Source organism: Cebus imitator, unplaced genomic scaffold (genome assembly GCF_001604975.1).
Source record: "Cebus imitator isolate Cc_AM_T3 unplaced genomic scaffold, Cebus_imitator-1.0 Scaffold84, whole genome shotgun sequence".
Lineage (NCBI taxonomy): Eukaryota > Metazoa > Chordata > Mammalia > Primates > Cebidae > Cebus > Cebus imitator.
Genome location: NW_016107399.1, coordinates 5,317,280 through 5,340,581, shown reverse-complemented (window position 1 = coordinate 5,340,581; position 23,302 = coordinate 5,317,280). Strand labels below are relative to the sequence as shown.

The 23,302-nt window shown below is 40.2% G+C and overlaps 2 protein-coding genes across 4 annotated transcripts in view; one reads left to right on the top strand and one right to left on the bottom strand.

The window, feature by feature from the left end:
* Positions 1-4,795, top strand: part of NME7 (NME/NM23 family member 7) — a 166,049-nt gene extending 161,254 nt beyond the window's left edge. For 2 of the 3 annotated variants that reach the window (XM_037740507.1, XM_017534098.2), the window contains exon 12: positions 4,022-4,795. Coding sequence is in view for 2 of the 3 variants with exons in the window: in XM_017534098.2 (XP_017389587.1) it covers positions 4,022-4,054 (33 nt within the window). In the remaining variant the exon portion in view is untranslated. The remainder of the gene's footprint in view (positions 1-4,021) is intronic. The other variant, XM_017534100.2, reaches the window with a different exon arrangement.
* ATP1B1 (ATPase Na+/K+ transporting subunit beta 1) overlaps positions 4,119-23,302 on the bottom strand; it is a 25,976-nt gene continuing 6,792 nt past the window's right edge. Inside the window, exons 3-6 of the mRNA XM_017534101.2 lie at positions 11,500-11,655; positions 9,124-9,308; positions 6,424-6,504; positions 4,119-5,538 (exon numbers count right to left, since the gene is read on the bottom strand). Of these exons, the coding sequence (XP_017389590.1) occupies positions 5,275-5,538; positions 6,424-6,504; positions 9,124-9,308; positions 11,500-11,655 (686 nt within the window). The 3' untranslated portion in view covers positions 4,119-5,274. The remainder of the gene's footprint in view (positions 5,539-6,423; positions 6,505-9,123; positions 9,309-11,499; positions 11,656-23,302) is intronic.

Genomic DNA, 23,302 nt, shown 5'->3' with positions numbered 1-23,302 from the left:
TAAATAAATGTAAATTACTGATAGTGATAAGGACAGAACAAGCCTTCAAATTAATCTTATAGGTAGTCAAGTATCATTATCCGTTGGTTGTGTTGAAGATGTTAAATGAATGGCAGAAGGAGGGGAAGGAGTTGTATCAATGAGAATAGTTTAGACCATGTAAGATGTTTAGACGTACAAAAGCAAAAATTTCATAAGGACCTTGTGTGTTTGGACACTCTCCCCTGGCCCCCCACCCCCACCCTACCCTACCAATTCATAATTCTGTGCTGGGTACATAGTAGGTGTCGCAGAGGAAATTTGCAAATGAAAGAAAAGAAAGGCCTGCTTTCGGCAAAGGTTTCAAAGGTTTATGGTAGGCTCGGACTTCTCCATCTATTATGTTTCATTTTTCTGCCGTACAACCTGAGTTGTATTATACTATTATACTATTCTCTTGCTGTCTAGAGGCTTCAGTGCAGACTCAGCAGAACCTCCCCAAGACCTCATCTTTACCTGCTGGTTATTTCAGAACCCCTGCTCCTTATCAAAGGGAATGAATCCTATGTTCTATTCCTGCAAGACTGTTCCATACTCCTCCTTTACTTAAGTAACATTGAATTCTTATAACAAGTTATGGGCACAAAACGGCCACCTTTCATAGGTAATGTTTCATTCACAGGAATCTAATAGTTGATCCTTAAAACAGACCAAAAGACATACCCAGTAATGACTATTTCAGGCACTGCGGCTGGCTGAATATGTGAGTTTTAAATTAACCTGTGTCACCTCCTACCTGGGCTGTATAGGGTCAACACTAAGGGGAAATATATGTGTTTCTGTGGAAAAGACAGCCCTTACAGGCCGCCTATGAGACTCCTGATTTTATAAAATCCAAGTTTTTTAAAGGCTTTGTGATAAAGCTAGCTACAGATAGTGTGTTACAGTTTTATTACAATATGGGCATTCTCTTAGGGTATAGGTTCCCTCTGTGACTAAATGAAAAAGTTGGATTCTGTAGTCAGTAAGAGTCAACACCTTAGTAAGATACTTAATCCCTCAGAAGGGACTGATGCTGAAAGTCCCTTGGAGAAAAATAGAGAATTAAAGCATAAACCAAGATACCCGCCTTGTTTCCACCCTCTTTGTTTCACATGAGTAGGATATGGGTGCTAATTGGAACCATCAGTTGGAAGAATAACAGGCTTATCTATTTCTTGATCAACCTTCTCAATGTAGAGCCCAGAGGACTACAGATAACATGTCTGGTTAACACTAGCCCCCTCTGAAAGAAGAAAAGAGAAAGTCATGTTTTCTAAGTTCAATTTGAAACCAAGATCACTTTACTCACTCAATTAAGACTGCTCTTGACTGTTCCTTGGCTAGTTTCCCTCTGTATTCATAAGGTCCCTTAGTCCTAGATTTTCAAGGTAAGGTCATTTGGTTCTCTGTGAGCCAAATATACTCAGATATCAAAGTGTTACTAATCCTTTAAGAAGCTAGGAGTTGAAGCTATTACTGAGCTTTGAAAGATTCTGATAACTGAACTTTTGTTTCTCATCACTGCTAACATTTTTAATTTGGAGTTAGAACCGTTCCCTCTGCTATTAGGTACAGCTGGAGCAGACAGGGCATGCTGTTGTTCCAAAGTAGATAGGTTCTGGTAATGCTGTTTTTGGTTAGTTTTTTGTTTGTTTTTTTCAAGACAGGTCTCACTCTGTTATCCAGGCTTACCGAAGCCTTGAACCTCCTGGGCTCAAGCTGTCCTCCCACCTCAGACCTCCAAGTACCTGAGATCACAGGTGTGCACCACCATGTCTGGCTAGTTTTTTTTGCAGAGACAGGGTCTCCTTATGTTGTCTAGGGTGATCTTGAACTCCTGGGCTCAAGTGATCTCCAGCCTCGGTCTCTCAAAAGTGCCAGGATTACAGGCATGAGCCACTGTGCCTGGCCAATGCTATACTTTTAAGCATTCAAGCAGAATCTTAAATTTTAGTCAACCATTTATCACTTCCATGCTTTTTATCATATTTACCACCTGAAATTTTACTATTTTTCTTTAAATTCATTCAATGCTATATTTGAACAAATTTATTTTACTGCCATGAATGGAAAACTACTTGTTTTAAATTACTTTGATTTAAACTACTTGTTTTACTACTTATCCTTAATTGAAGGTAATAAAATAAATACAATGAAAACAAGTTTAAAAAAATCCTAGCTAGGTAATATCTCATGGCAAAGCTTCTGAGCCCAAGGCCTGTCCCCTTTTATTTGCAAGGGAAATTAACCAGGGTTGAGGACATACTAACTCCGTGTTTTTTTCCTTCCAAGAATATGAAGGGTTGAAGAGAATCCTTTTTCTCTCTTCAGTAACTATTTAAATGCTTTTCATTCCAAGCAGTCGTCAGCCTACCTTTGAAAAAACTCAATCCCTTCACATTCTGTGTAAGGAATTAAGTATTTGATGGGACTTGTGTGAAAACCCTTTTCTTGGATATAAGAACACCCCAAGGGAGACAGGTGACACTGTCCCTACACCCAAGAAATATGTCATTTACTAAGGGTCAGGATAAACTGATTAAAAAGAATAAATGTATTGAAGAGTGTGAGAAATATGCAAGTACTTAATACTAGAACATGAGCAGCAGAGGAAAGAAGATGGAGTTCTGTCTGTTTTGTTCACTGATGGATCTATCCTTAGCTGTTAGAAGACTACTTGGTATATGGTAGGGGTCTGCTGAGTCTAAGAACACAAACCACATTCCCCAGTCTCCTAGTGGTGATACAGCGGTAAAGATCAGGGGTGGGAAACAGATTGACACAATCTAGAGAAATAAAGAGAGGCAAAATTTGGAGAGAATCTTGGAGAAAGTTAACTGGCAGACACGCACAGTGGCTTAGAACAGAGGGTACACAGTACATATGAAAACAGGTTAAGTGGGTCACCAAGATCATGACCTTACGGCAGCCTTAAAAATGCAAACTACCCTCCAATTTGAATGAATGCTCCTCTTTCCTCAGACCTAAAGCCCCCTTCCCCTTCTTATTCACAAGCATCACAAATTTATGACTCACATACTACAAAATGAGCTGACGTTTCTGCAAGACAGCCTTCTATTTCCATAAACGTGGGTTACTTTTTGAGAAACCCAGTTTCATGTAATTATGTTAGTTTGAGGATTTTTGTGTCACTTCAACTATTGAAATCTCCTAAAGACTTCAACTATTAAAGTTAAGCAGTTATGCCATTTTTCATAGTTCCCTTGCTATTTTTTTCGTTAAGTGGAGTCATTGTTCCTCTGGTACTAATGTCACACAATTTGTTGCTCTAGAAATAGCAAAACGAGAGAAATAGATTAGTGTGATTATAAATATGGAGCAACAGGTGGGAACTGAAGCTGTTTCTGGTATTTCTCACCAAAAGTGCCATGGCCTCTGAGACTGTCTCTATAAGAAGGCAGCAGTGCCACGTCAAGGATGTGTCTGGGCTCTGAATGCACAGCTTTGTGAAAGGTTTCCATTTCAGAAATGCTATGTTCTGATTTTAGTATGGGTATTTCTCATGTTGGTCAAGTGATACTAAATCTTCAATTAATTATACCTGGAAAATGTTTTTTGGAAAGCTGATTTTTATCTTCTTTCACACTATGGCTAACTTTTAAATACAGCTAAGTAAGAACTTAGGCCAATCCCTGAATCAAAAAGCAAGGTCTAAACCTTCTTAATTCACTGAACCTCAAACCTAACCTCATTTCTTAAAAACTGAAGTGGTAACTTTTGAACAGACATGTCTAGTGAAGCAACAGCAGGAACCAACTTTTCATGTTTTCTAAACTGATTGAAGTGGCACTGCAAAATATTTTAAAAATGGAACTTAACTGGAGCCTCACTGATTCTCTGCCTCTGATTAACTTAGTGTCTTTGGGCGGGGGTATGCCTTGGTATTCCAGTGTCTGGAGTTGTGACCAACCTCTAGTCTCTGTTAAGTGGAAAAGGCTAAATTTGTCTAGACTAAAGAAATCGTGTGTTTGTCTTTCAGGTTCAATACTTCTTCAAGATTTTGGATAACTAGTGATGTGGAAAGTAAAGAAGTCACAGGTTGGGACATTTAGACAAGAGTGAATCACACACATGAGGAATGTGTTCATTCTTTTATTGTCCATTGTTTTAACCTGACTGAATACAAGATCAACAAGAGCACTGTACTCCTGGCAATTATTACATATGTTAGAACATGGATTTTGCACTGTAGACAACATTTAACACCAGTCTATGGGGTACTGCATTGCTTTTTATAAAGTTCAAAATAAAGATTTATTTTCAAACAAGTGACTTTGGTTTATTTCATACATTACACTTTTTCTTGCAGAAAAAAATAAAATTGTACAACTGCATAAATATAAAATTCTTCCACCATGAAAATGGTTAAAACATTCATAAAGACACAGCACCAGCATGTGATGCCTCCAGAAAGGAAAAAAGGAAAGTAAAATAAAATGTATAAAGCAAATTAATTAGCCCCGTCACTAGCCAAAGTGATGGGCAGATCCAGATCTCAGACACAGCTTTAGAACATACTGGAGGACAAGGGAAGAGATGTCAAGACAGCATTCAATACAAGCACAACACAACCGATCACCTTTGTGTGTTTTTCTGTAGTGTCACTTAAATTTTAAAGGTCAGTTCCCCCATGACAACCCCCCGCCCCAGCCCCAGGAAAAAGAAAAATCATAAAGAAAGACCTAACACCACAGGAAAAGACTATGGAGTATGTTAAAAATGTTCATTGATGGGCCATTATCTTTGAATGAGCCAAAAAAAAAAGGAAAAAAAAAAGTACCATGCCAGTTTTATTCCCGTTGAATATTTACACCTTGGACAGCAAACCTTGCTCACATAAAGTAGAAAACAGATACGATAAAACATGGCTTGAAAAATGACCAGAGTATGCACCTGTAGTACTGTACACTAAATAAAATACACAAGGCAGCAATACTTAGGGGCCAGAAACACTGCTTACTACAAGTCAGTTATGGAATCATAATTTACAGTAAAAATGGGCACGTCCCAAGGCTCAATTTTTCTTTTTCTTTTGTCATTTACAGTAGAATAAATATTTTGTTGCTATTGCTACACTTTAATTTACATTCTAACCTATTAAATGCAGAAAGCTAGTGTAAAGCATATAGATTAAGTGTAGGTCCCATACGTATGACAGTTTGTTCAAGACTAGTAGGTTTTTGTATCTTTTTTACTTATTAAATGGCTAGTGGGAAAGATTTGTGCTTGTGATCAGCTCTTAACTTCAATTTTTACATCAAAACGTCCCTGAAAACGGTCTTTCTCACTGTACCCAATGTTCTCACCGTACGCCTTACACTCTATGCGAATTTCAGTGTCCATGGTAAGGTTGGTGAACTGTACGGCCAGCAGGGGCTGCAGGTATTTGGGCTGCAGGAGTTTGCCATAGTAGGGATAATACTGCAGAGGAAAACCAGGGTAGTTGCCCAGTCCAAAATACTCCACATTTCCAATTTTTTCCTTATCTTCATCTCGCTGAAATCCAGAATGAAATGCAAGTTTAATGGCTCACATCATAGATCACTATGTGTACTCAAAAACAAACAAGACTCAGTCTACAGAGTAGTTTGCAAACTTCTGAGAGAGAGGAAAGAACATCAACTCAGTCTACTCCATTGCAGCCTTGAGAAATGGTCATACGAGGAGACTATTCTCAATGTGCAAATGGATGGGGAAGCATTTCTTTAGACCAACACAGCCTCCTAGAAACAAGGTCAACAACACTGCAAGTCAGAAACACCTTGCTGTTGGCCCAGTAGATGATATTCCCAGTGATACTGTCTCCAAAGTTTACTATTTGCCTCTCATTTTCTTGTTGAGAAATCAATCTCTATTTCCTTTCTTGGGGCTAGCACTGTTTGGGGACTCCCTTTCTTTGTTCTGCCTTTCTCTCTAAACTGTCCATTAGTTTTTAGATCCAAAGGAAACGTGCATTAATGGTTAGTCTTTCAATATTTTTTAAAGAGAAGCCCAAACCACAAATTTTATATGACATTAATTTTTTTTTTTAATGTTGGCCCCAAATTTTTAATACATGCTGTGGGCCAGAAAGAAATACTTCTGTGGGCTAATTCACGTCTCAGTTCTGTAAGCAAATATTCCAATGTATTAAATTCAGATATTTGAGTTTCTTATGCCAATGGAGAAACTGACATCAGTCTTATTCTGATTACATCTTTCTTTTTTAAAAAAGTTTTACCTAGTATAGCTACAATTCAAGTCACTGAGACTTATACTTGAAAGCAATGTTTCTTATTTCTTATATTAAAACTTCACCTGTCACTTAAACAGTCTCATTCATTTGCCCCTCTTCCCCTGTCCTTCCTCCCACCACCCCAGTAACCCTAAATTTGTCTTTACCTTGCCAGTGCACTGAACGGGAAGGACATATGGGTTATACTTCATCATTGGGTAAGTCTCCAACGACTCATTCTTGGGAGGCTAAAAATGAAACCCATTATGATCAGTAGATTGTAAATGATTTCTTAAGTTACTGAAAAATAAAACTAGTCTGTAGTCCAAACAAGTACAAACTGGTCACAAAATAACAAAAGACATCAGGATAGCAGAATGAATGACTCCCCTAACCAATTTAAGGTCATGTTTGTGATTTTGCTGAAATGAAAATAAGTGCCCAAGTTTTAGAACCATTACAATTAAGCTGTGATGCAATCCAATACTAAATGGAACTTTTTAATAGTCGCCCATTATAAGCTTTGCTTAAAGACACTGAAAACTAAAAGCCAACCCAAAATATAATGTTCTTTATTTGCTAAGATTAGATTATATGGGAAAGATGACTGACATTTCTGTTTTTATAAAGCATGGGCTTTCCTCCTGAGTCATGAATAAATAATGCTATCCTTTTCGGCTCAAGAATGCCTTCAAGTAAGCTTTCCTTTTTTGTTGTTTTAATCTCCAGTGGGGGAGACTGCCATTTAAGGAGTGTTTCTTTGCAATTTTCTTAGGAAAGTCCAGTGTGCGAAACAGGAAGAGATGTCACTGCCTTAAGAGGAAGGGTTATCTTAAAGGGGTAAGTTCACTGAAAGGATCCAGAGTACAGTCTGAACGTTACTGCTGTCGTGAAATATCCAGAGCCTCCTCTCCTATATCCATGGCTCAACTCTACCTTAGAAGTGTGATGAACATAAATTGCTGGAAGACAGTCACTTGCTTACTCAGATCAGCAAGTCAGTCTTGATGTGTGGTGTAACACATACATAGTCTAATTAAAGTCAGATAAAATATTAGTTCGACATCAGGAAGGAACTACTATTTTTGTACTTCTCTGTGTTGAATGCAAGAAAATGATCATCTAGATTTGACTCTTTTGGATGCTTCTGCCAGCAATATATTTATCTTTAAAAATATGTAGAGAAAATGCTTACTGATAAAAGAAGTCCCCAGAAGCTATCCTCAAAAGGTGAGGACAGTGAGATGCTGGGAATACTACGATCTCTGAAAAAAAGTAATTTCAAAATAGTTGGAGATTTGGATGGAGGTGATGAATTTAGCCAGTGGCAATGGATAACCAAGTAGAGACCAAAGGAAAAAGGAAAAAAAGGACTGAAAAGAATAGCTGAATTTATCACTGAACCAATTTTCTCTAAAGATGTAGGAAGAAATGAATCACAATAGACTAGACTGCCTCTGTGATGTTCAAATGCTACTCAATGTCTACAATGAGGAATGTCAAAAGCAAGGTATTCAAGAAAGCATAGGATCAGTCTTCTCTCAGCCACACCACACCAATTCCTTTTGCTGCTAAATAGCTGATTGATGTCAGTGAAGTATTCCCTAGCAATATGAATATCAAATACATTATGGCATAATGGTTCTCGCCATTTATCTTCCATTATATCCTGTCTATGTGGAAAGAAGCTTAAAATCCTGTTGAGAGGTACATTAATTTCTGCCAGCGATCCATCAGCCCAGCCAGCCAGGAAGCCATCCATCCCCACCTACTCAATTTTTGCCTCTGGTGGCAATAAAGGAGCTCTGACGCATCCTTCAGTTAACAAAACTTTTTATCTCTATGTTGATTTTCTTTTGAAAATATTATTCATGGGTAACAAGTATTGTAGAAATAAATTAATAGCATTCAGTAGAAAATTAATAAACAAAAGAGCCACTTCAGAAATGAAATGAGTTTGTTCACATAGCTCAATATATTGCAGTCAATTTCTATTAAAATTAAAAAACAACACTCGTAATGGCAATGCTCATATACAGGTGACTGGGGAAAACCCATCAGAAGAAGCCAGGCTTAAGGGAAAAAGGACAGCATTAATTCATGATCTGGAGGAGAGCTTTACAAAAGCAGACACCACCAATAACATTTTCCATTCTTATGAAGAATCAATATAATCTCACCAAATGGCAATTTGCCATTTTTAAGTGATCCAGAGTAATGTTTTCCCATTATAAGTTGCAATAATACAAAAGCCAATAGCATGGCTAGTAAAGTTCAGCCTAGATGATGTTAAACTTCTACTTTTGCAATAAAAATCAAAAAACAAGTATTTTTTCTGATTATCAATTTTTTTTTAAATGTTCTTGTGGCTTGAAGAGGACCAAAGACTGTACCTACAGGTGGTTTTTTTTTTTTTAAATATGTCTATGGAATTTTGTTAAAAAAATAAAAATAAAAAATAATTTTTTAAAATAGTCCATTCTTTATGGAGAAAAAAAAAAAACATCTTTTTATTTTGTCTAACCACTAGACCACCAGGGAAAAAAATATCTTTTTCTATTTTTACTTTTAAAGAGTTTATGTTATAGAAAGTGTTATCTGGATACTGAGCAGGAGTATAAGAACAGGGCCACAGACTCACTTCAGAATTTAGCTTTGCCTTGCAGAATTCTTTTAGCTTTAGAAAAGTAAATTAATGCCCTAACTACAGGAATTGCAGGGTGCATACAGAAGTTTTTGGTGTTACTCTACTGACTGGGTTTCAAAATCAGCACTGAGTATACTTAAAACTATCTTACATTGTCTTCTTAGATCAATTCTTAGTGTGAATGACTCATCTAAATTTTATCATTTAAAATATTACTTGCCTTAGGTTTGAAGCCGAGAACTCGGTTGAGCTTTATAATAATACATGGTTTGCCCTCTTTGTAGCCATAAGTTTCGTCATTTAATCCAGAGCAATTTCCCAGCCACTCAAGCTTGAATCTGCAGACCTTTCGCTCTCCTTGCTCATGATTAAGGTCTCCTCGTTCTTTGGGTTCACTGGGCACATCTAAAAATAAAAACACAATTTTTATATTGTACCAGCAATTCCCTTAGCAGTTCTGAGAAAGAAAAAGGAACTTTCTTCCTTGTCATAGTTACCTATTCTGAGTGTGTGCTATTCTGCACTTAATGCATGATCTGAATTAAGCAAGATCTCCAGAAAAACCATCTCCCATCTCTTCACTCACATTAAAAGACAAGCAATAGCTGGTACATGACCCCACACCAAAGCTACACAGTACTTGATTAGCACGGGACATCTAGTCTCTGGCAATATTTCCCTTCATTTAAATAATGGATTACTCAGCTATTTAGAAGACTGAAAGGATCATTTACACTGCCAACAGTGGCTTAGCTCAGTAACAGGGATATTATAATCAGAACACAAAAGGACTATCAATAATTTTCAGAACTGGCAGGTTTTTATTTGGTCAGAATTTTCGGGAGCTATGCCCCTAATTAGCATGTTAAACAGTAAAGAAGGAATAGGAAATAACTGGTATTTTCCTTTTCAACCACCATTTAAGGTTCTTTTTTAAAACAGGGTCTCACTCCATGGCCCAAACTGGAGTGCGGCAGCATGATCATGGCCCGCTGCAGCCTCAGCCTCCTGGCTCTAAAGATCCTCCCACCTCAGCATCCTGAGTAGCTGGGACTACAAGCGTGCGCCACCCTGTGGCTAGTTTTTTTTTTTAATTTTGTAGAGACTATGGTCCTGCTATGTTGCCCTGGCTTTTTGGATTTGAGTTTTTGCCTTTTAAAGCTATGCATCAAGCATTTGCTGGACTGAGAAACTTTCTGCTGGAATTTTTAATTCATTCCTTATATAAAAGTCAGAAAAAGACCAATTGAATACAGAATTCAAAGTTAATGCGTAGCATGCTGGAGGAAAATAATGCAAATACCATAATTCATGTATAATTTTTAAGTTCACAAATTAACTATTTTCCCTTCAAACGGTGAAGAGTCTGTATTTAGACTATCTGCTGTGAAGTGATTTACCCTAATTATCCCTAGGGCCTTTTAATTACTGCAAAGTAAGATGAAAACCTCATTTAAATTCTAATAAGAAAAATTCAGAGTGAAAATATTTTTAAATTATTATTTCCAAAATAACTTAAAATGGCAATTCACCCCATACTCTGATCAAGTCTCAGTCTGCCTTATAAAGAACTGGAGTTGGTAAATACTTGAATTGAATCAGAAGGGCTGATATCACCTATTAAAACTCAGAAAGAGGTTTTATGTTTTGTTTTTTAATTTTAACTTTTTTGAGACAGGGTCTCACACTAGTACCCAGGCTGGAGTGCTGTGGCATGACCATAGCTTACTGCAGCCTCCTCCCACCTCAGCCTCTGGAGTAGCTGGGACCACAGGAACACACCACCACACTCAGCTAATTTGTCTTATTTTTTTCTTAAAGATGGGGTCTCACTGTGTTGCCCAGGCTGGTCTCAAACTCTTGGGCTCAAGCAATTCTCCCTCATCAGCCTCCCAAAGTGCTGGGATTACATGCACGAACCACTGCACCCAGCAAGAGTTTTTTTTGTGTGTGTGTGTGGAAGGAATGAGAACATCACAGTCCAGTTAGTAAGAGGGAGGACATGTATTCATGGTGACTTAAGGAAACTAACAGTCTCTCTTTACACTTCATAAGTCATTTCCTTATCCAAAATGACCAGCTGCCCAACACGTATTTCACAGGATCAATAAAAGTATACTGACCATACATCCTCCTTCATGAATGCCAGTGCAGTAACAGCTAATCATATCAAAAGATCTTTCTGATGGGAGAAGGCCCTGTGTACTCTTCTATAGGGAGAACTTTTGGGAGGAAGATAAAGAAATAAGTAGTTGTACTTCTCAATAAGTGCAAAAGAAAGAAAACCATAATTGTCTTTGGGTCTGAATAGTAAAAATAGTGCCTAGGAGTATTTTAAAGTAAAGACACCTTTCCAATGCAGAATATAGTCATACTTGAGGCTATGCTGTTTTTCAATGTCTTCTTGTTTTTTTTTTTTTTTTTTTTAAGTGTTTAATATGGCCAGAGTACAATATTTCATTATTTCAGGATTATCTCTCAATCATTAAATAAAAAAACAAAAGAGGGAAACAAGAATTAAGGAGATTTTTTAATTCTTTAAAGAAATAAGGGGAAAGAAAACTAGCCACAAACCATCTACAATGAGTCTACTTACTGCCACAATCTTCAAAAATCATCTCTTCCTTCTGGGCTGAATCTTTGTACTTTTCCAGGAACCTAACTATGTTCAGCACATATGCCTCATAGCTCTTGGGATCATTAGGACGAAAGGCAATTTCAGTCTTCTGGATCTGAGGAATCTGTGTTAATCCTAGACCAGGTAGAGAGAAAAACCCAAGAGAAAATTAGTAGGAAGGCAGCAACCAAGATAATTAATTCAAAAGTAGACTTTCCACATTCAGAACATACTTTGCTAACTCCACCTGGCTAAAAAGAAAGGGTCTTGCCGCCATTATGAAATCACTCCTCTGGCATTTGGATTAGGCAACCCCAAGTACCAATGACTATGCTTTAATATCACAGATCAGTTAATTTCCCTAGCAATACTTCATGGTAGGCATCATCTCCATTTTGTGAATGAAAACACTGCTTGCACTGAAAGGCTAAGTACCTGGCCCAAGGTTGCACACAAAGTGGTAGAACCGGAATTCCAACCCACGTGTGCTCCAAAGCCCATTATGTATCTAGTACCCCAACGTGCAGCTTTTTAAAATGCCCTGCTAGTTAACATTGCATGCAGGTGGCTTTACCCTCCCTAACTGCGTGTAAGCCTTGGGCACAGTGATCTTCTTTTATAATACTTCTTGTCAGTGGATATATAACCATTCCAAATTCTCAAGCCTACCTAATAGAGATATTTCTTTGGATCTTTTAACCTCCACTGGATCTTTTAACTTAAACTGGAAGAATTTGGGCCATACATACAGTAACTACAAATGCTTCCCAATCCAAAAGTCTGAGCATGTCAATGGCAGATAAAATTCAAAGTCCATGTTCCTTAGGTGTGCACTATCTAAAGTTTGTTAGATTCTTGAAAATCCAAAAGCCTCTGCTTTCATGAGACTTCCTAGATGGATATGTGAACCACACTACACAGCACTACTCAGGAGCAATGGTTGTAAAATCCATCACAACTGCATTTTATTCTAGGACTACCAAATAAAAAATGCCTGGTTACATTTGAATTTCAGATAAGCAATGAACTTTTTGTTAATGTAAGTTTGTCTCCAATGCTACAAGGGACATACTTACATTAAAATATTATTGTTTATCTAAGGTCAGGCATAGTGGCTCACACCTGTCACCCCAACACTTTGTGAGGCTGAGGTGGGTGGATCACCTGAGGTCCGGAGTTTGAGACCAGCCTGGCCAACATGGTGAAACCCCGTCTCTACTAAAAATACAAAAATTTAGCCAGGTGTGGTGGTATACACCTATAATTCCAGCTGTTCAGGAGACTGAGGCAGGAGGATCACTTGAACTCAGGAGGCAGAGGTTGCAGTGAGCCAAGATCGTGCCACTGCGCTCCAGCCTGGGTAGCAGAACGAGATTCCATCTCAAAAACAAAACAAAAAAATATATAGTTTGTCTAAAATTCAAACTTAAGTGGGCACCCTGTGTTTTTGTTTATTAAATCTGGCAACCCGATTCTAATCCTCACTCCCAGATCTCCCCTCACTGTGTAGGGCCCAGAAGGGGGCAGCTCATCACAATCCTTGATGAGTGACTCTGCTCTGGTTTCCCACCCTCACCTCCCAGCAGGTCAGGGAAGCACCGATGTCACTATCATTTAGGGGCTTGTCAAACATGCAGTCTCACCAGCTCCCCTCCAGGCCTACCAAATCCTAATCTCTAAGAAAGAGATTTGAGAATCTGTTTAATAAGCATAAAAAGATCTTTAAACACCTTTGGCTGAGAACTGCTTCTCCAGGGAATTAGAATCTGAGAGTGGCAACAGAGACTCAGATATGAAGACAATGACATTAACTAAAGTGCAACTGATAACTAGAGTATATTAACTGTTTAGCAGCACCATTTGGAGGGCCTGAGAACCAGGCATCAGTAGGGCTAGACTACATGCTGTAGTTCTTTCTAGTGATTGAGGAGGCTTTAAAAGTGGTTACATAATGAGGTGGGCTAGGGGTGGGGGTTGTATAGGATGCTTTTCCACACATGCAGTTCCCTAGAGGAATGGAAGGGATACAGAGGAAGACAAGTAATCACTGCAGTAAGGCAAGGTGCCCAGGGTAAAGGACTTTAGGACAGTAACAATCATCTTCAGGCCAGGTGCAGTGCTCATAACTGTAATCACAGCACTCTGGGAGGCCAAGGTAGAAGGACCGCTTGAGCCCAGGAGTTTAAAACCAGCCCAGGCAACCTGTTGAGATCCTATCACAATTAAACAAACAAATCATTCTGAAAAGGATGATGTGGAGACTGAAAAATTCTTGGGGACAAAAATTTCAACAGTGATGGAAATGAATCAAAGGGGAAGTAGCAGAATTTGCTCATAAAAATCTTCAGTTTAAAATAAACACAGGTTACAATTTACAAAATTTTGTGAAAATGCCTACCAGCCATAGAAAATTTTTAATATTTCTAAAGCAATTTAAATATACCCTGAACAATCTTTTTACATGTTAAAAGTGGCACTGTGATCATTTATGATGTAAAGCAGCAGTATGGTAAACAGAAGAGATACCTGCAAAAATAGAGGTGAGCAGAAGCTTCCACAGATAGTTAATGCTTGAGACAGCAATGGTAAACAGAGTTTCCCAGTGAAATGGCGGAAGTCGGACAGGGAGGGTCATTCCTGGTTTGAGTTGCAAATAAGACATTTAAGTCAAGGTGACTTGTTTGGACCTGGGGGAAGTACACAGGCAGGCCCAAAGCCAGAGACTCAACAAAACTCATGAGAATGGGAGAATTCTGGAGTCAGGAGAGAACAGAGCCTTGAGGGATGGTCATGCTGAGGGGCACCGGAAAAGCCAGCCCATAGGCAGCCACAGAGAGGCAAATGCCTGTGCATCGCTCAGGCAGGAGGTCTGCAGGAACCTCCTCCAGGTATTCTGTATCATGTTTGGGGGTCAAGGACAAAAATGGACTCATGTACACAAGGTTAAACAGTGTTTCCAGGCCTGGGAAAGATAAGGCAGGACGGTGATGAGTGGCTAGAAGGGTGAAGAAGGAGATCAAATGTCAGAAACCAAGGAGAGATCTCATCTACCTTCAGGAAAGGTGGGGTGTGGGGTAGGGTGGAGGGGCAGGAAGAACCACAGCCAGAGGACTAAAGGGACATTGGTGTGTTAAGCAACAATTATGCAAGTAAAGTGGGGGAATGCTGCAAAAGCCAAAACATAAACAAGCCTGATACTGAGATCTGGAGAGTCTCACCCAACAAGCTGAAAGGAGTGACCTTAGAAGGTCATGTTGAGAGTTAATATGGTAGGACCTGGACTGCAAACGAGTGTCACAAACACCCTTGTCCTCCTTGGCCTGGCTTCGGGGGCCTCTCCAGTGGTTTACCTCTTACTTTCTGGCTGCCTGCATTCTCTCTTCCAGTGGCCGCTCAAGGTTCCATTATTTTGATATGAGTATGAGGAATGGTGATGTCATTTCTCAGATTCTCCCACACACAAAAAAGCGAAGAGTAAGAGGAGGAGGAGGTATTATGCTGAGTGCTTTTCATTCCTTCATGATGTCAAGTCTACAGTCTCCACTATTAACAGTGACCAGGGGACATGTATCAGACCTAAAACATTAGCAACTCTGACTCCGTCCTCTGGCCGCTTTACTAACAAAACGATATTGCTAGTGCATTCCCCAGAAGCCTAGGGGCTATGACCAAAACTAAGCTCATGTTTACTCACAGACCTGTAACAAACCTTTCCTGTAAGTGCCTCTTGTCAACCATCCAGGATCTGGCTGGGCATGGTGGCTAATGCTTGTAATCCCAGAACTTTGGGAGGACAAGTTGGATAGATCACTTGAGACCAGGAGTTCGAGACCAGCCTGGCCAATATGGTGAAACCCCATCACTACTAAAAATACAAGATTAGCCAGGCATGGTAGCGCATGCCTGTAATCCTAGCTACTCAGGAGGCTGAGGCACAAGAATCGCTTGAACCAGGAGGCAGAGGCTGCAGTGAGCAGAGATAGGGCCACTGCACTCGAGCTTGGGCAACAGAGTGAGACTATCTCAAACAAACAAACAAACAAACAAAAACCAAGAAAATGAAAACCTACATGCAGTGGTACCACTGGCCCAGAAGAGTTATATACACAATTAGCCTTGTGTCGCTCTAGATGGGGCAAACAAGAAATAATGAAAACCGGCCAGGCGCAATGGCTCAAGCCTGTAATCCCAGCACTTTGGGAGGCCGAGGCGGGTGGATCACAAGGTCAAGAGATCGAGACCATCCTGGTCAACATGGTGAAACCCCGTCTCTACTAAAAATACAAAAAATTAGCTGGGCATGGTGGTGCGTGCCTGTAATCCCAGCTACTCAGGAGGCTGAGGCAGGAGAATTGCCTGAACCCAGGAGGCGGAGGTTGCGGTGAGCCGANTTAGCTGGGCATGGTGGTGCGTGCCTGTAATCCCAGCTACTCAGGAGGCTGAGGCAGGAGAATTGCCTGAACCCAGGAGGCAGAGGTTGCGGTGAGCCGAGATCGCGCCATTGCACTCTAGCCTGAGTAACGTGAGTGAAACTCCGTCTCAAAAAAAAAAAAGAAATAATGAAAACCAAGTAATGAAACCACATCCCCTTCTACCTGAAAGTCCAAATTTTTCAGTAAGCATAGCTCATGATTTAAGCCCAGTCAAGTTTAAAATTACTTTGTGAGAGACATATAGATGCAGGCTGCTTGAAGAATCTTGACTTTGTTCTTACAGAAGCATCAGAAACTAATGAAACCAAGAATGCAAGGGGTGAAATGGACAGCTAAGCATTGGGTCTTAGGACCCTGTGACTTGCCCTGCTGGACTAGATAGATCTTAGGCCAAAGCCTCTGCCCTGTCCTTCCATTTTAAGTGACACAGAATCTTGGTAGAGAGAACTGAGGAATAGATAAACAGATAAACAGATAAACCCCAGGAAGCTCAGTCATGTCCTATTCTCTTTTGTGAGCTAAGGTTTCCTTCTGAAGTCTGAAGGGTCTTAGACGGTGGTAACTAATATAAGCCTTAATGACTATCCTGTTAAGACACAGAACTTTTGATCCAAACGTCACTTCCACTGAAAAAGCAGATGTCCTGGGTTTAGGTCACACAATCAGCTCACATAAAATTACTACATAAATAAACAAACGTCCAGGAGGCCACACCACCGTCTAGTGGCTGCCGCCTCCTTGGTAGCTCTTGGGCTCTCTTTCCTCAGATTTCTGCAAGGTCTCTCTCTCACTTCATCACCACCTCTGCCTCCTTTCTTTATCTAAAGCCTGATGGCCTGAGAACTTCTCCTAGAAATCACCACAGATCAGCCCCCAGGTCTGTTCTGTTCTGGATAGTCTTAATTAGGACAGTTTTTGATGAGGTCTTCCCCAAACCATAAGAAAAATCCCTCTTCTCAAGTTACTTCTCTAAAACAACTAGATACTCACAAGAGAAAGATGAAAGACCTTTGAAAGGATGTCCAAATCCTTTAAATCATTTACTTGAGAATTATCAGACTGTTAAGAAGAGAGAGAAAGCAATGGGATTGGATTTGGTAATTTCATTACAGATGGTTCCCAACTTACAATGTTTGTTATGATTTTTCAACTACGCAATGGGCTTAACAGGGTTAGTAAATGCATTTTTGATTCAGGATATTTTCGACTTACAATGGGGTATTGGAACATAACCACATCCTATATCGAAGAGCATCTGTATTTTGATTCTCCAACCATGACATTCTCCAAGGGCTGCACAAATCTCACCTTGCTGACTGGAGTTCTCATGGGTCACATTTTCATACTAGACTGGACACTTTCTCTCGACATGTCCTTCTTTCTACTGCCCACTTCTGAAAGTTGTTAGTTATGCCTCTGGACAAGGATGAGCTCTGTTTGCAGTGGAAACTCCCAGAGGGCCCAAGACGGCAGAAATACCCAATTGCTGGCATGTAATTTCAAGTTATATTCTAGGAAACAAATTAACCTTTGGCCTCTCCAGTCTTCTAAACTTGAATTTACATTAACCACCCCAAGCTCTATAGACAGCGTCATTCTGATAAATAATGATATTTGCCTTAAGCTACATATTATTGTTTAATAAAGCCACCTGAAGAGGCAGAAATCATAATCTGGGTGTGTAAAATTTTAACATTTGGTTTCCAATGAGTATTTCAACTGGACCTAAGATTTGGATTAAAAAAAAAATACTTTTGGCCTCCCACTTGCTTTTCAAAGACACATTTACCTTTCCTTGGTCCCCATCTCTTGAGAAATAAGGAAGATCCCATGTTTGGCTTTAGTAAGTGTTGACAGCACAAGAGGGAAAAGGTTTGAGGGAAGGATTTTGTTTCCAATCAGGTTTATGATGTAACAAGTTCATTATTTCTCACTCTACATGTGAGTTTAAAGTATTTAAACTAGAATGCAGCCATTTCAATCTTTTAACAGTTATTCAAATACACAGCTGCTTGCACCTGTCATTTAATACATCTGATGAATCACTAGATCAAATCTCTAACTAGGAATCATTTCCCATAGAAACCTCCAGGAAGGTACCCATATGACTGAGAAGGGCACAGGAGGCAAAGAAACACTTTTAAATGTAGCTGCACACAAAACACACATAGCATGTGCCTCCTACACATTTCCTATATATTTCAAGTTAAAAAGTAATTTCCAATTAAAAAAAATACAGAGGCGTATTTATTCATACACACACTACATACAGACACATAGACACATACATACGCATGTATACACACTGCATTCATCATATATATGATAGAAACTTCTCCTTTAAGTGCCATTCTGTAAGACCTAAGATATCTTTGGGTTTTCTTTTTTTGTTTGTTTTACATCTGTGAGTTGGTATCAACATACCTAGCAAAATAAGGAGAGAGGCACAGAAAAAAAGTTGCCTTTGCCCTTTCTGTAACTAGCTGCCTTTGACTCACCTTCTGCCTCCGGCTCCGCCTTAAACTCAGGCTCTGAGATTAGCAAGGAATAAATCTCCCTGCCTGCAGGCAGGGCCACAGTCATACTGTCCCCACACCCAGAATCTGCTCCCTTTACAAAATCTTAGAAAGTTGAATCTCTGGATTATCTGGATGTTTACTAACACTCAGAGTACAGAAATCATTCCTCCTGTCTAAGCTAAATGCCATAAACTCTGAGGCCCTTCTCTGATCCGTCCTCTTCTTCCTGTGGTTGTAGATTTACTTTCAGGAAAGCAGAGAGTTATTTAGTTCGTATAATCTATCTTTAAAAGTGCGTATTCCAGAAGAGCAAATCCTTGGTATGTATGTTGTATAGCTCATAATTGTGCTTATTCTCAATACAATAAAGGATATGTGCCACTTTTATAAAGGAAGAACATAAATCGATAAATCCTAGTATTTTACATTAATTACACTCAAAGTCAAACTGAAGAACAAGTATATACAGTACAGTTGACTTATCTAAATATAAAACATAACAGTTGTTAAGTAATATCCTGAAATAAGACACTGTATTCTACATGACATTTGATAAGATCTACTCATGCATGTATGTGGGGAAAAGCTACTGGATGATACATCCCTGTTGCCTTCATCTCCCCAGCTTCTCACTTGTCTTGGCTGCATCAGACAGACAAGCTGGTCGTCGGATTACTAGCATGAGAGCACTGACCAACAGCTCAGAACAACAGTCCAATAACCCCATCAGATTTTATGATACACGTGAACCCATTAGGCTGCCTCTATGACCCTTGGGTGAATACAGCAAAAAATTATTAAATGAAGCTTCACAGATCCAGCATTTTTTTTTCACTATCACTCCCACAGATTTGTTACCTGGTCCTACCTATCAGGTCTCTGTTCCGCTTACTCATCGTATAGTGGGCATACAGAGTAAGATATGTTTTTCTGTGGCTCCAAGAACATTGTAAAGTAAATCATTAGGTTTCCTGTGTACCAAGAAATGACTTACTGTTGTATCCTTGTCTTTAGAAATAAAGAAATCACTACTTGGGTAGTTAAGTTGTTGAAGCCAAACACAGTTCCCCCCACAAATCCTTTGCCAAGTTCATAAGGTTGGGGAGTAGCTTTTGGATATCTAATTGCCATCAGTGCTAACTCATCTACAGCCTCAAATTCTGGGGCCAGGTAGATGGGATCCATTTGACGGTGGGAAGAGAGAAGGAGAGGGAAAGTGAGAGGCAGTTGGGTGTACACAGATACATTGTGTCAGCTGAGAGATTACAAAGCAGTGTATTCTAACTGGAAACAACTTACTGGCACTTTGTACTAACAATCCTCCTAAGTATAAGGAAGCCAAATGTTTCTAATTTTCCCTTTGAAATGTGAGAGACAGTAATACAAGTATGAGGTAGTTGGGGGGGCGGATTATTCTGAGACTGACATAATGACTTCTCAGGAATTCTACTTAATCAAGCTGAGATTTGAATAATAATGGCTTGAACTTTCACGGGTTTTTTGTTTTTTTGAAATGGGAGTCTTGCTCCACAGGCTGGAGTCCAGTGGCACAATCTTGGCTCACTACAACCTCCACCCCCAGGGTTCAAGTGATTCTCCTGTCTCAGCCTCCGAGTAGCTGAGATTACAAGTGCCTGCCATCACACCCAGCTAAGTTTTGTATTTTTAGTAGAGACAGGGTTTCGCCATGTTGGCCAGGCCGGTCTTGAAATGCTGATCTCAGGTGATCTGCCCACTTCGGCCTCCCAAAGTGCTGGGATTACAGGCAGGAGCCACTGCGCCAGGCCCCTAATGGGTTTTAAGATTAGATATTTCCTCTTCACAATCAAGATGAAACTGAAACTGCTGGTGGTGCCAGTGTGGTCGGCTGGTCTGCATCCACCCCACTTCTCCTGCCCGATTCCAGTTACCAACAACCAAGAATATGACCCTTTGAAAATGTGTCTGCTAGCACTGAGCCATCTATACTGCAGAGCTAAACAAAAAACCACCCACAACCTGAAAAGAAAACACAGCAGCATACATTCATACCTGCCTGCCAGGAAGCAAGCCAGCTGGGAATCTCCCGGACCCACCGATTGCCACACAGTGACCTTCATTTCATTCCACTGTTGCTAAGTGAGCCTGCGGTGGGGGAAGGGCAGTGGCGGAGGTGAAGAAGAGACTTTTCCATTACACCACTATAGGCAGGCAGCAAGGCAAGCAGGGTCAAATCAGGGACAGGGCTTGGTGAGCCTGAGTGTGTGTGTGTATTCATGAGCGTGTATGTGTGTGTGCGCGCATGTGTGCATATCCATGCACATGCGTGTGTGTGCGTGCCTGTGCCTGCTCAGCCCTCTGTGCACAGCTAATTGCTGTGGCTCTCCCCAGATCCAACTGCATCAACAGATGAGAAGCGATGCTGCAGACCAGCACTGCAGAACTGCCTAAGAGGGTCTCCTCTGGAGAAAAGCTTGGCAGGGGCTAACCCAACAAGTGTAGGTTTGTTAAAGGGAGAGATTGCACAACAAATACAATGCCATTTAAATTCACTTTAAAATTTTTAAAAACATGTTTTCCAAATGTCTCTTAATCATTTTCATGGAAAGCTAAGGTTTTACTGACTCCATGAAAATGTAAGTGTGCAAAGCATCCCTATCATATCATTCAAAGCTCACAGAGCCTAGAAATTCAGCATCCAAAAAGAAGAAACGGGTGCTTCTAGAAGAGAGATAGGGCTATAAAAACAGAGGTTGAGCTGGGTGTGGTGGCTCACGCCTGTATTTGAGGTCAGAAATTCAAGACCAACCTGGCCAACATGGGGGTCTCCACTAAAAATACAAAAATTAGCCAGACATGGTGGCATAAACCTGTAGTCCCAGATACTCAGGAGGCTGAGGCAGGAGAATCACTTGAACCCAGGGGGCGGAGGTTGCAGTGAGCCGAGATGATACCACTGCACTGCAGCCTGGGAACAGAGCAAGACTCCCTCTCAAAAACAAAAAAACAGAAGTTGCTCTCAACAGCCAACCTACATGTAATACCATTGGTTTTGCCACCATAAAGTACTATTTGCTTTACATATGTTTATCATCTCATTTAGTTCTCACAGATTATATGAGTCCCCCTTTTTTTTCCTTACTAGGAGACTTTTTAAAAATTTTTGTGTGTAGATTAAAGGGTCTTGCTATGTTGCCCAGGCTGGTCTTAAACGCCTGGCTTCAAAGGATCCTCCTCCTCAGTCTCCCAAAATGCTGGGATTATAGGCATGAGCTACCACACCCAGCTGCAACAAGAGTTTGTAAAGAATATCACATGCATTACACAGCCACCATTGCTCAGGGCCAACAAGCTGTATACGTTCACCATTTTTTCTTAAATTTCACTTCCATTCTGTTGTTCAGTCCTTCCTCTGAGATTTCATGTTTGGCCTCTTGGCTTATCCAGTATTATCGGCATACAGGCCCAAATACACTCACTGCACAATTGCCACTGCTTGATATGGCCACATTCACACGTTATTTAGAAGAAATCCAATTACAAGGTATTCTGGTGTACAAAGGGCAGTCAATACCCAGTCAGGTTGGATTTGCATTCATGCCTCAAATTCAGCTGTTAATATTATTAGTAAGTCTTTATATCTTTAAATCATACACAAACTTTCACACCTACTAGGTGTATCTAACTTAAATTTACAATTTTCTCTCTTTAACCAACATGAAAATGGAGGCTTTAAAGACACTAATATGAAGTCAAAAAATTGTCAGGGTATTCTTAAGCACATCTGTGTAGTCTGCATACTTGAGTTGGTTATTTCCTAAGCAAAATATAAATTTCTAACATCTATTCTGAAAAATGCCAAGGAGCGTCCAGTTAAAACCCTTCAGGCAACACAAGGCCATCAGACTGGCTCAGGGGATGCACTTTGCGGCAGCAGTGGGGACTCTGCTGGCCTGGCCTGCTCAAGGTTACCATCATTTTCATATGAATGTCCCTTGGGAAAGGCACCAAAAAACCCCACAGGGTAAGGCAGGTAAAGAGGAGGGGCCTGGACTAGACTCTCCTGAAAGGTGATGGGGGAAGGGATGAGGAAAAGAAGGGTCAAAAGAATAGGGAACATGGAGGACTGAGGACTTTTCCTGTGACTCAGGCCACAGGACAGGAATGCATTTTTCCAAGATGAGCCACTAGCATTCCTTTGGAGAAGTCAGACTTTGTCAGGTCAGTCCAACTTCTGTGAGCACACTAAATATAGGTACTAAGAACGTGTCTTTTAGGAAGAGGATGGAAGGAAGGGGAGGGAGGCAGGGTGAGAGGGAGTTGGAAAGGACTGAGTACTTCAGCCAGTTACAGGCAAGGTCATTTCCCGGTCCTTACTTACAAGGTCGGGCACTTTGGCTATTTCTTTTACAAAGTGAAATTTTCCTTTCTGCAAAGAGTACGAAGAGAATTTTTAGTTTTATTAAAGGCTGACGCCTCAGAGTTTATATAGTCAAGGACCATTTTTTTTTAATCTAGAAAATTAAAGAAAATATTTGACTGTGTAGTCACTTTTGGCTTTGAGTATAAGAATTCTAAAATAGCAGGCCAGGCGCAGTGGCTCACGCTCATACCTCCCAGCACTCTGGGAGGTCGAAGTAGGTGGATCACCTGAGGTCAGGAGTTCGAGACAAGCCTGGCCAACATGGCGAAACTCTGTCTCCACTAAAAATACAAAAATTTGCCAGGCGTGGTGGCGCATGCCTGTAATATCAGCTACTTGGGAGACTGAGGCAGGAGGATCACTTGAACCAGGGAAGCCGAGATCATGCCACAGCCTAGGTGACAGAGCAATACTATACCTCAAAAAAA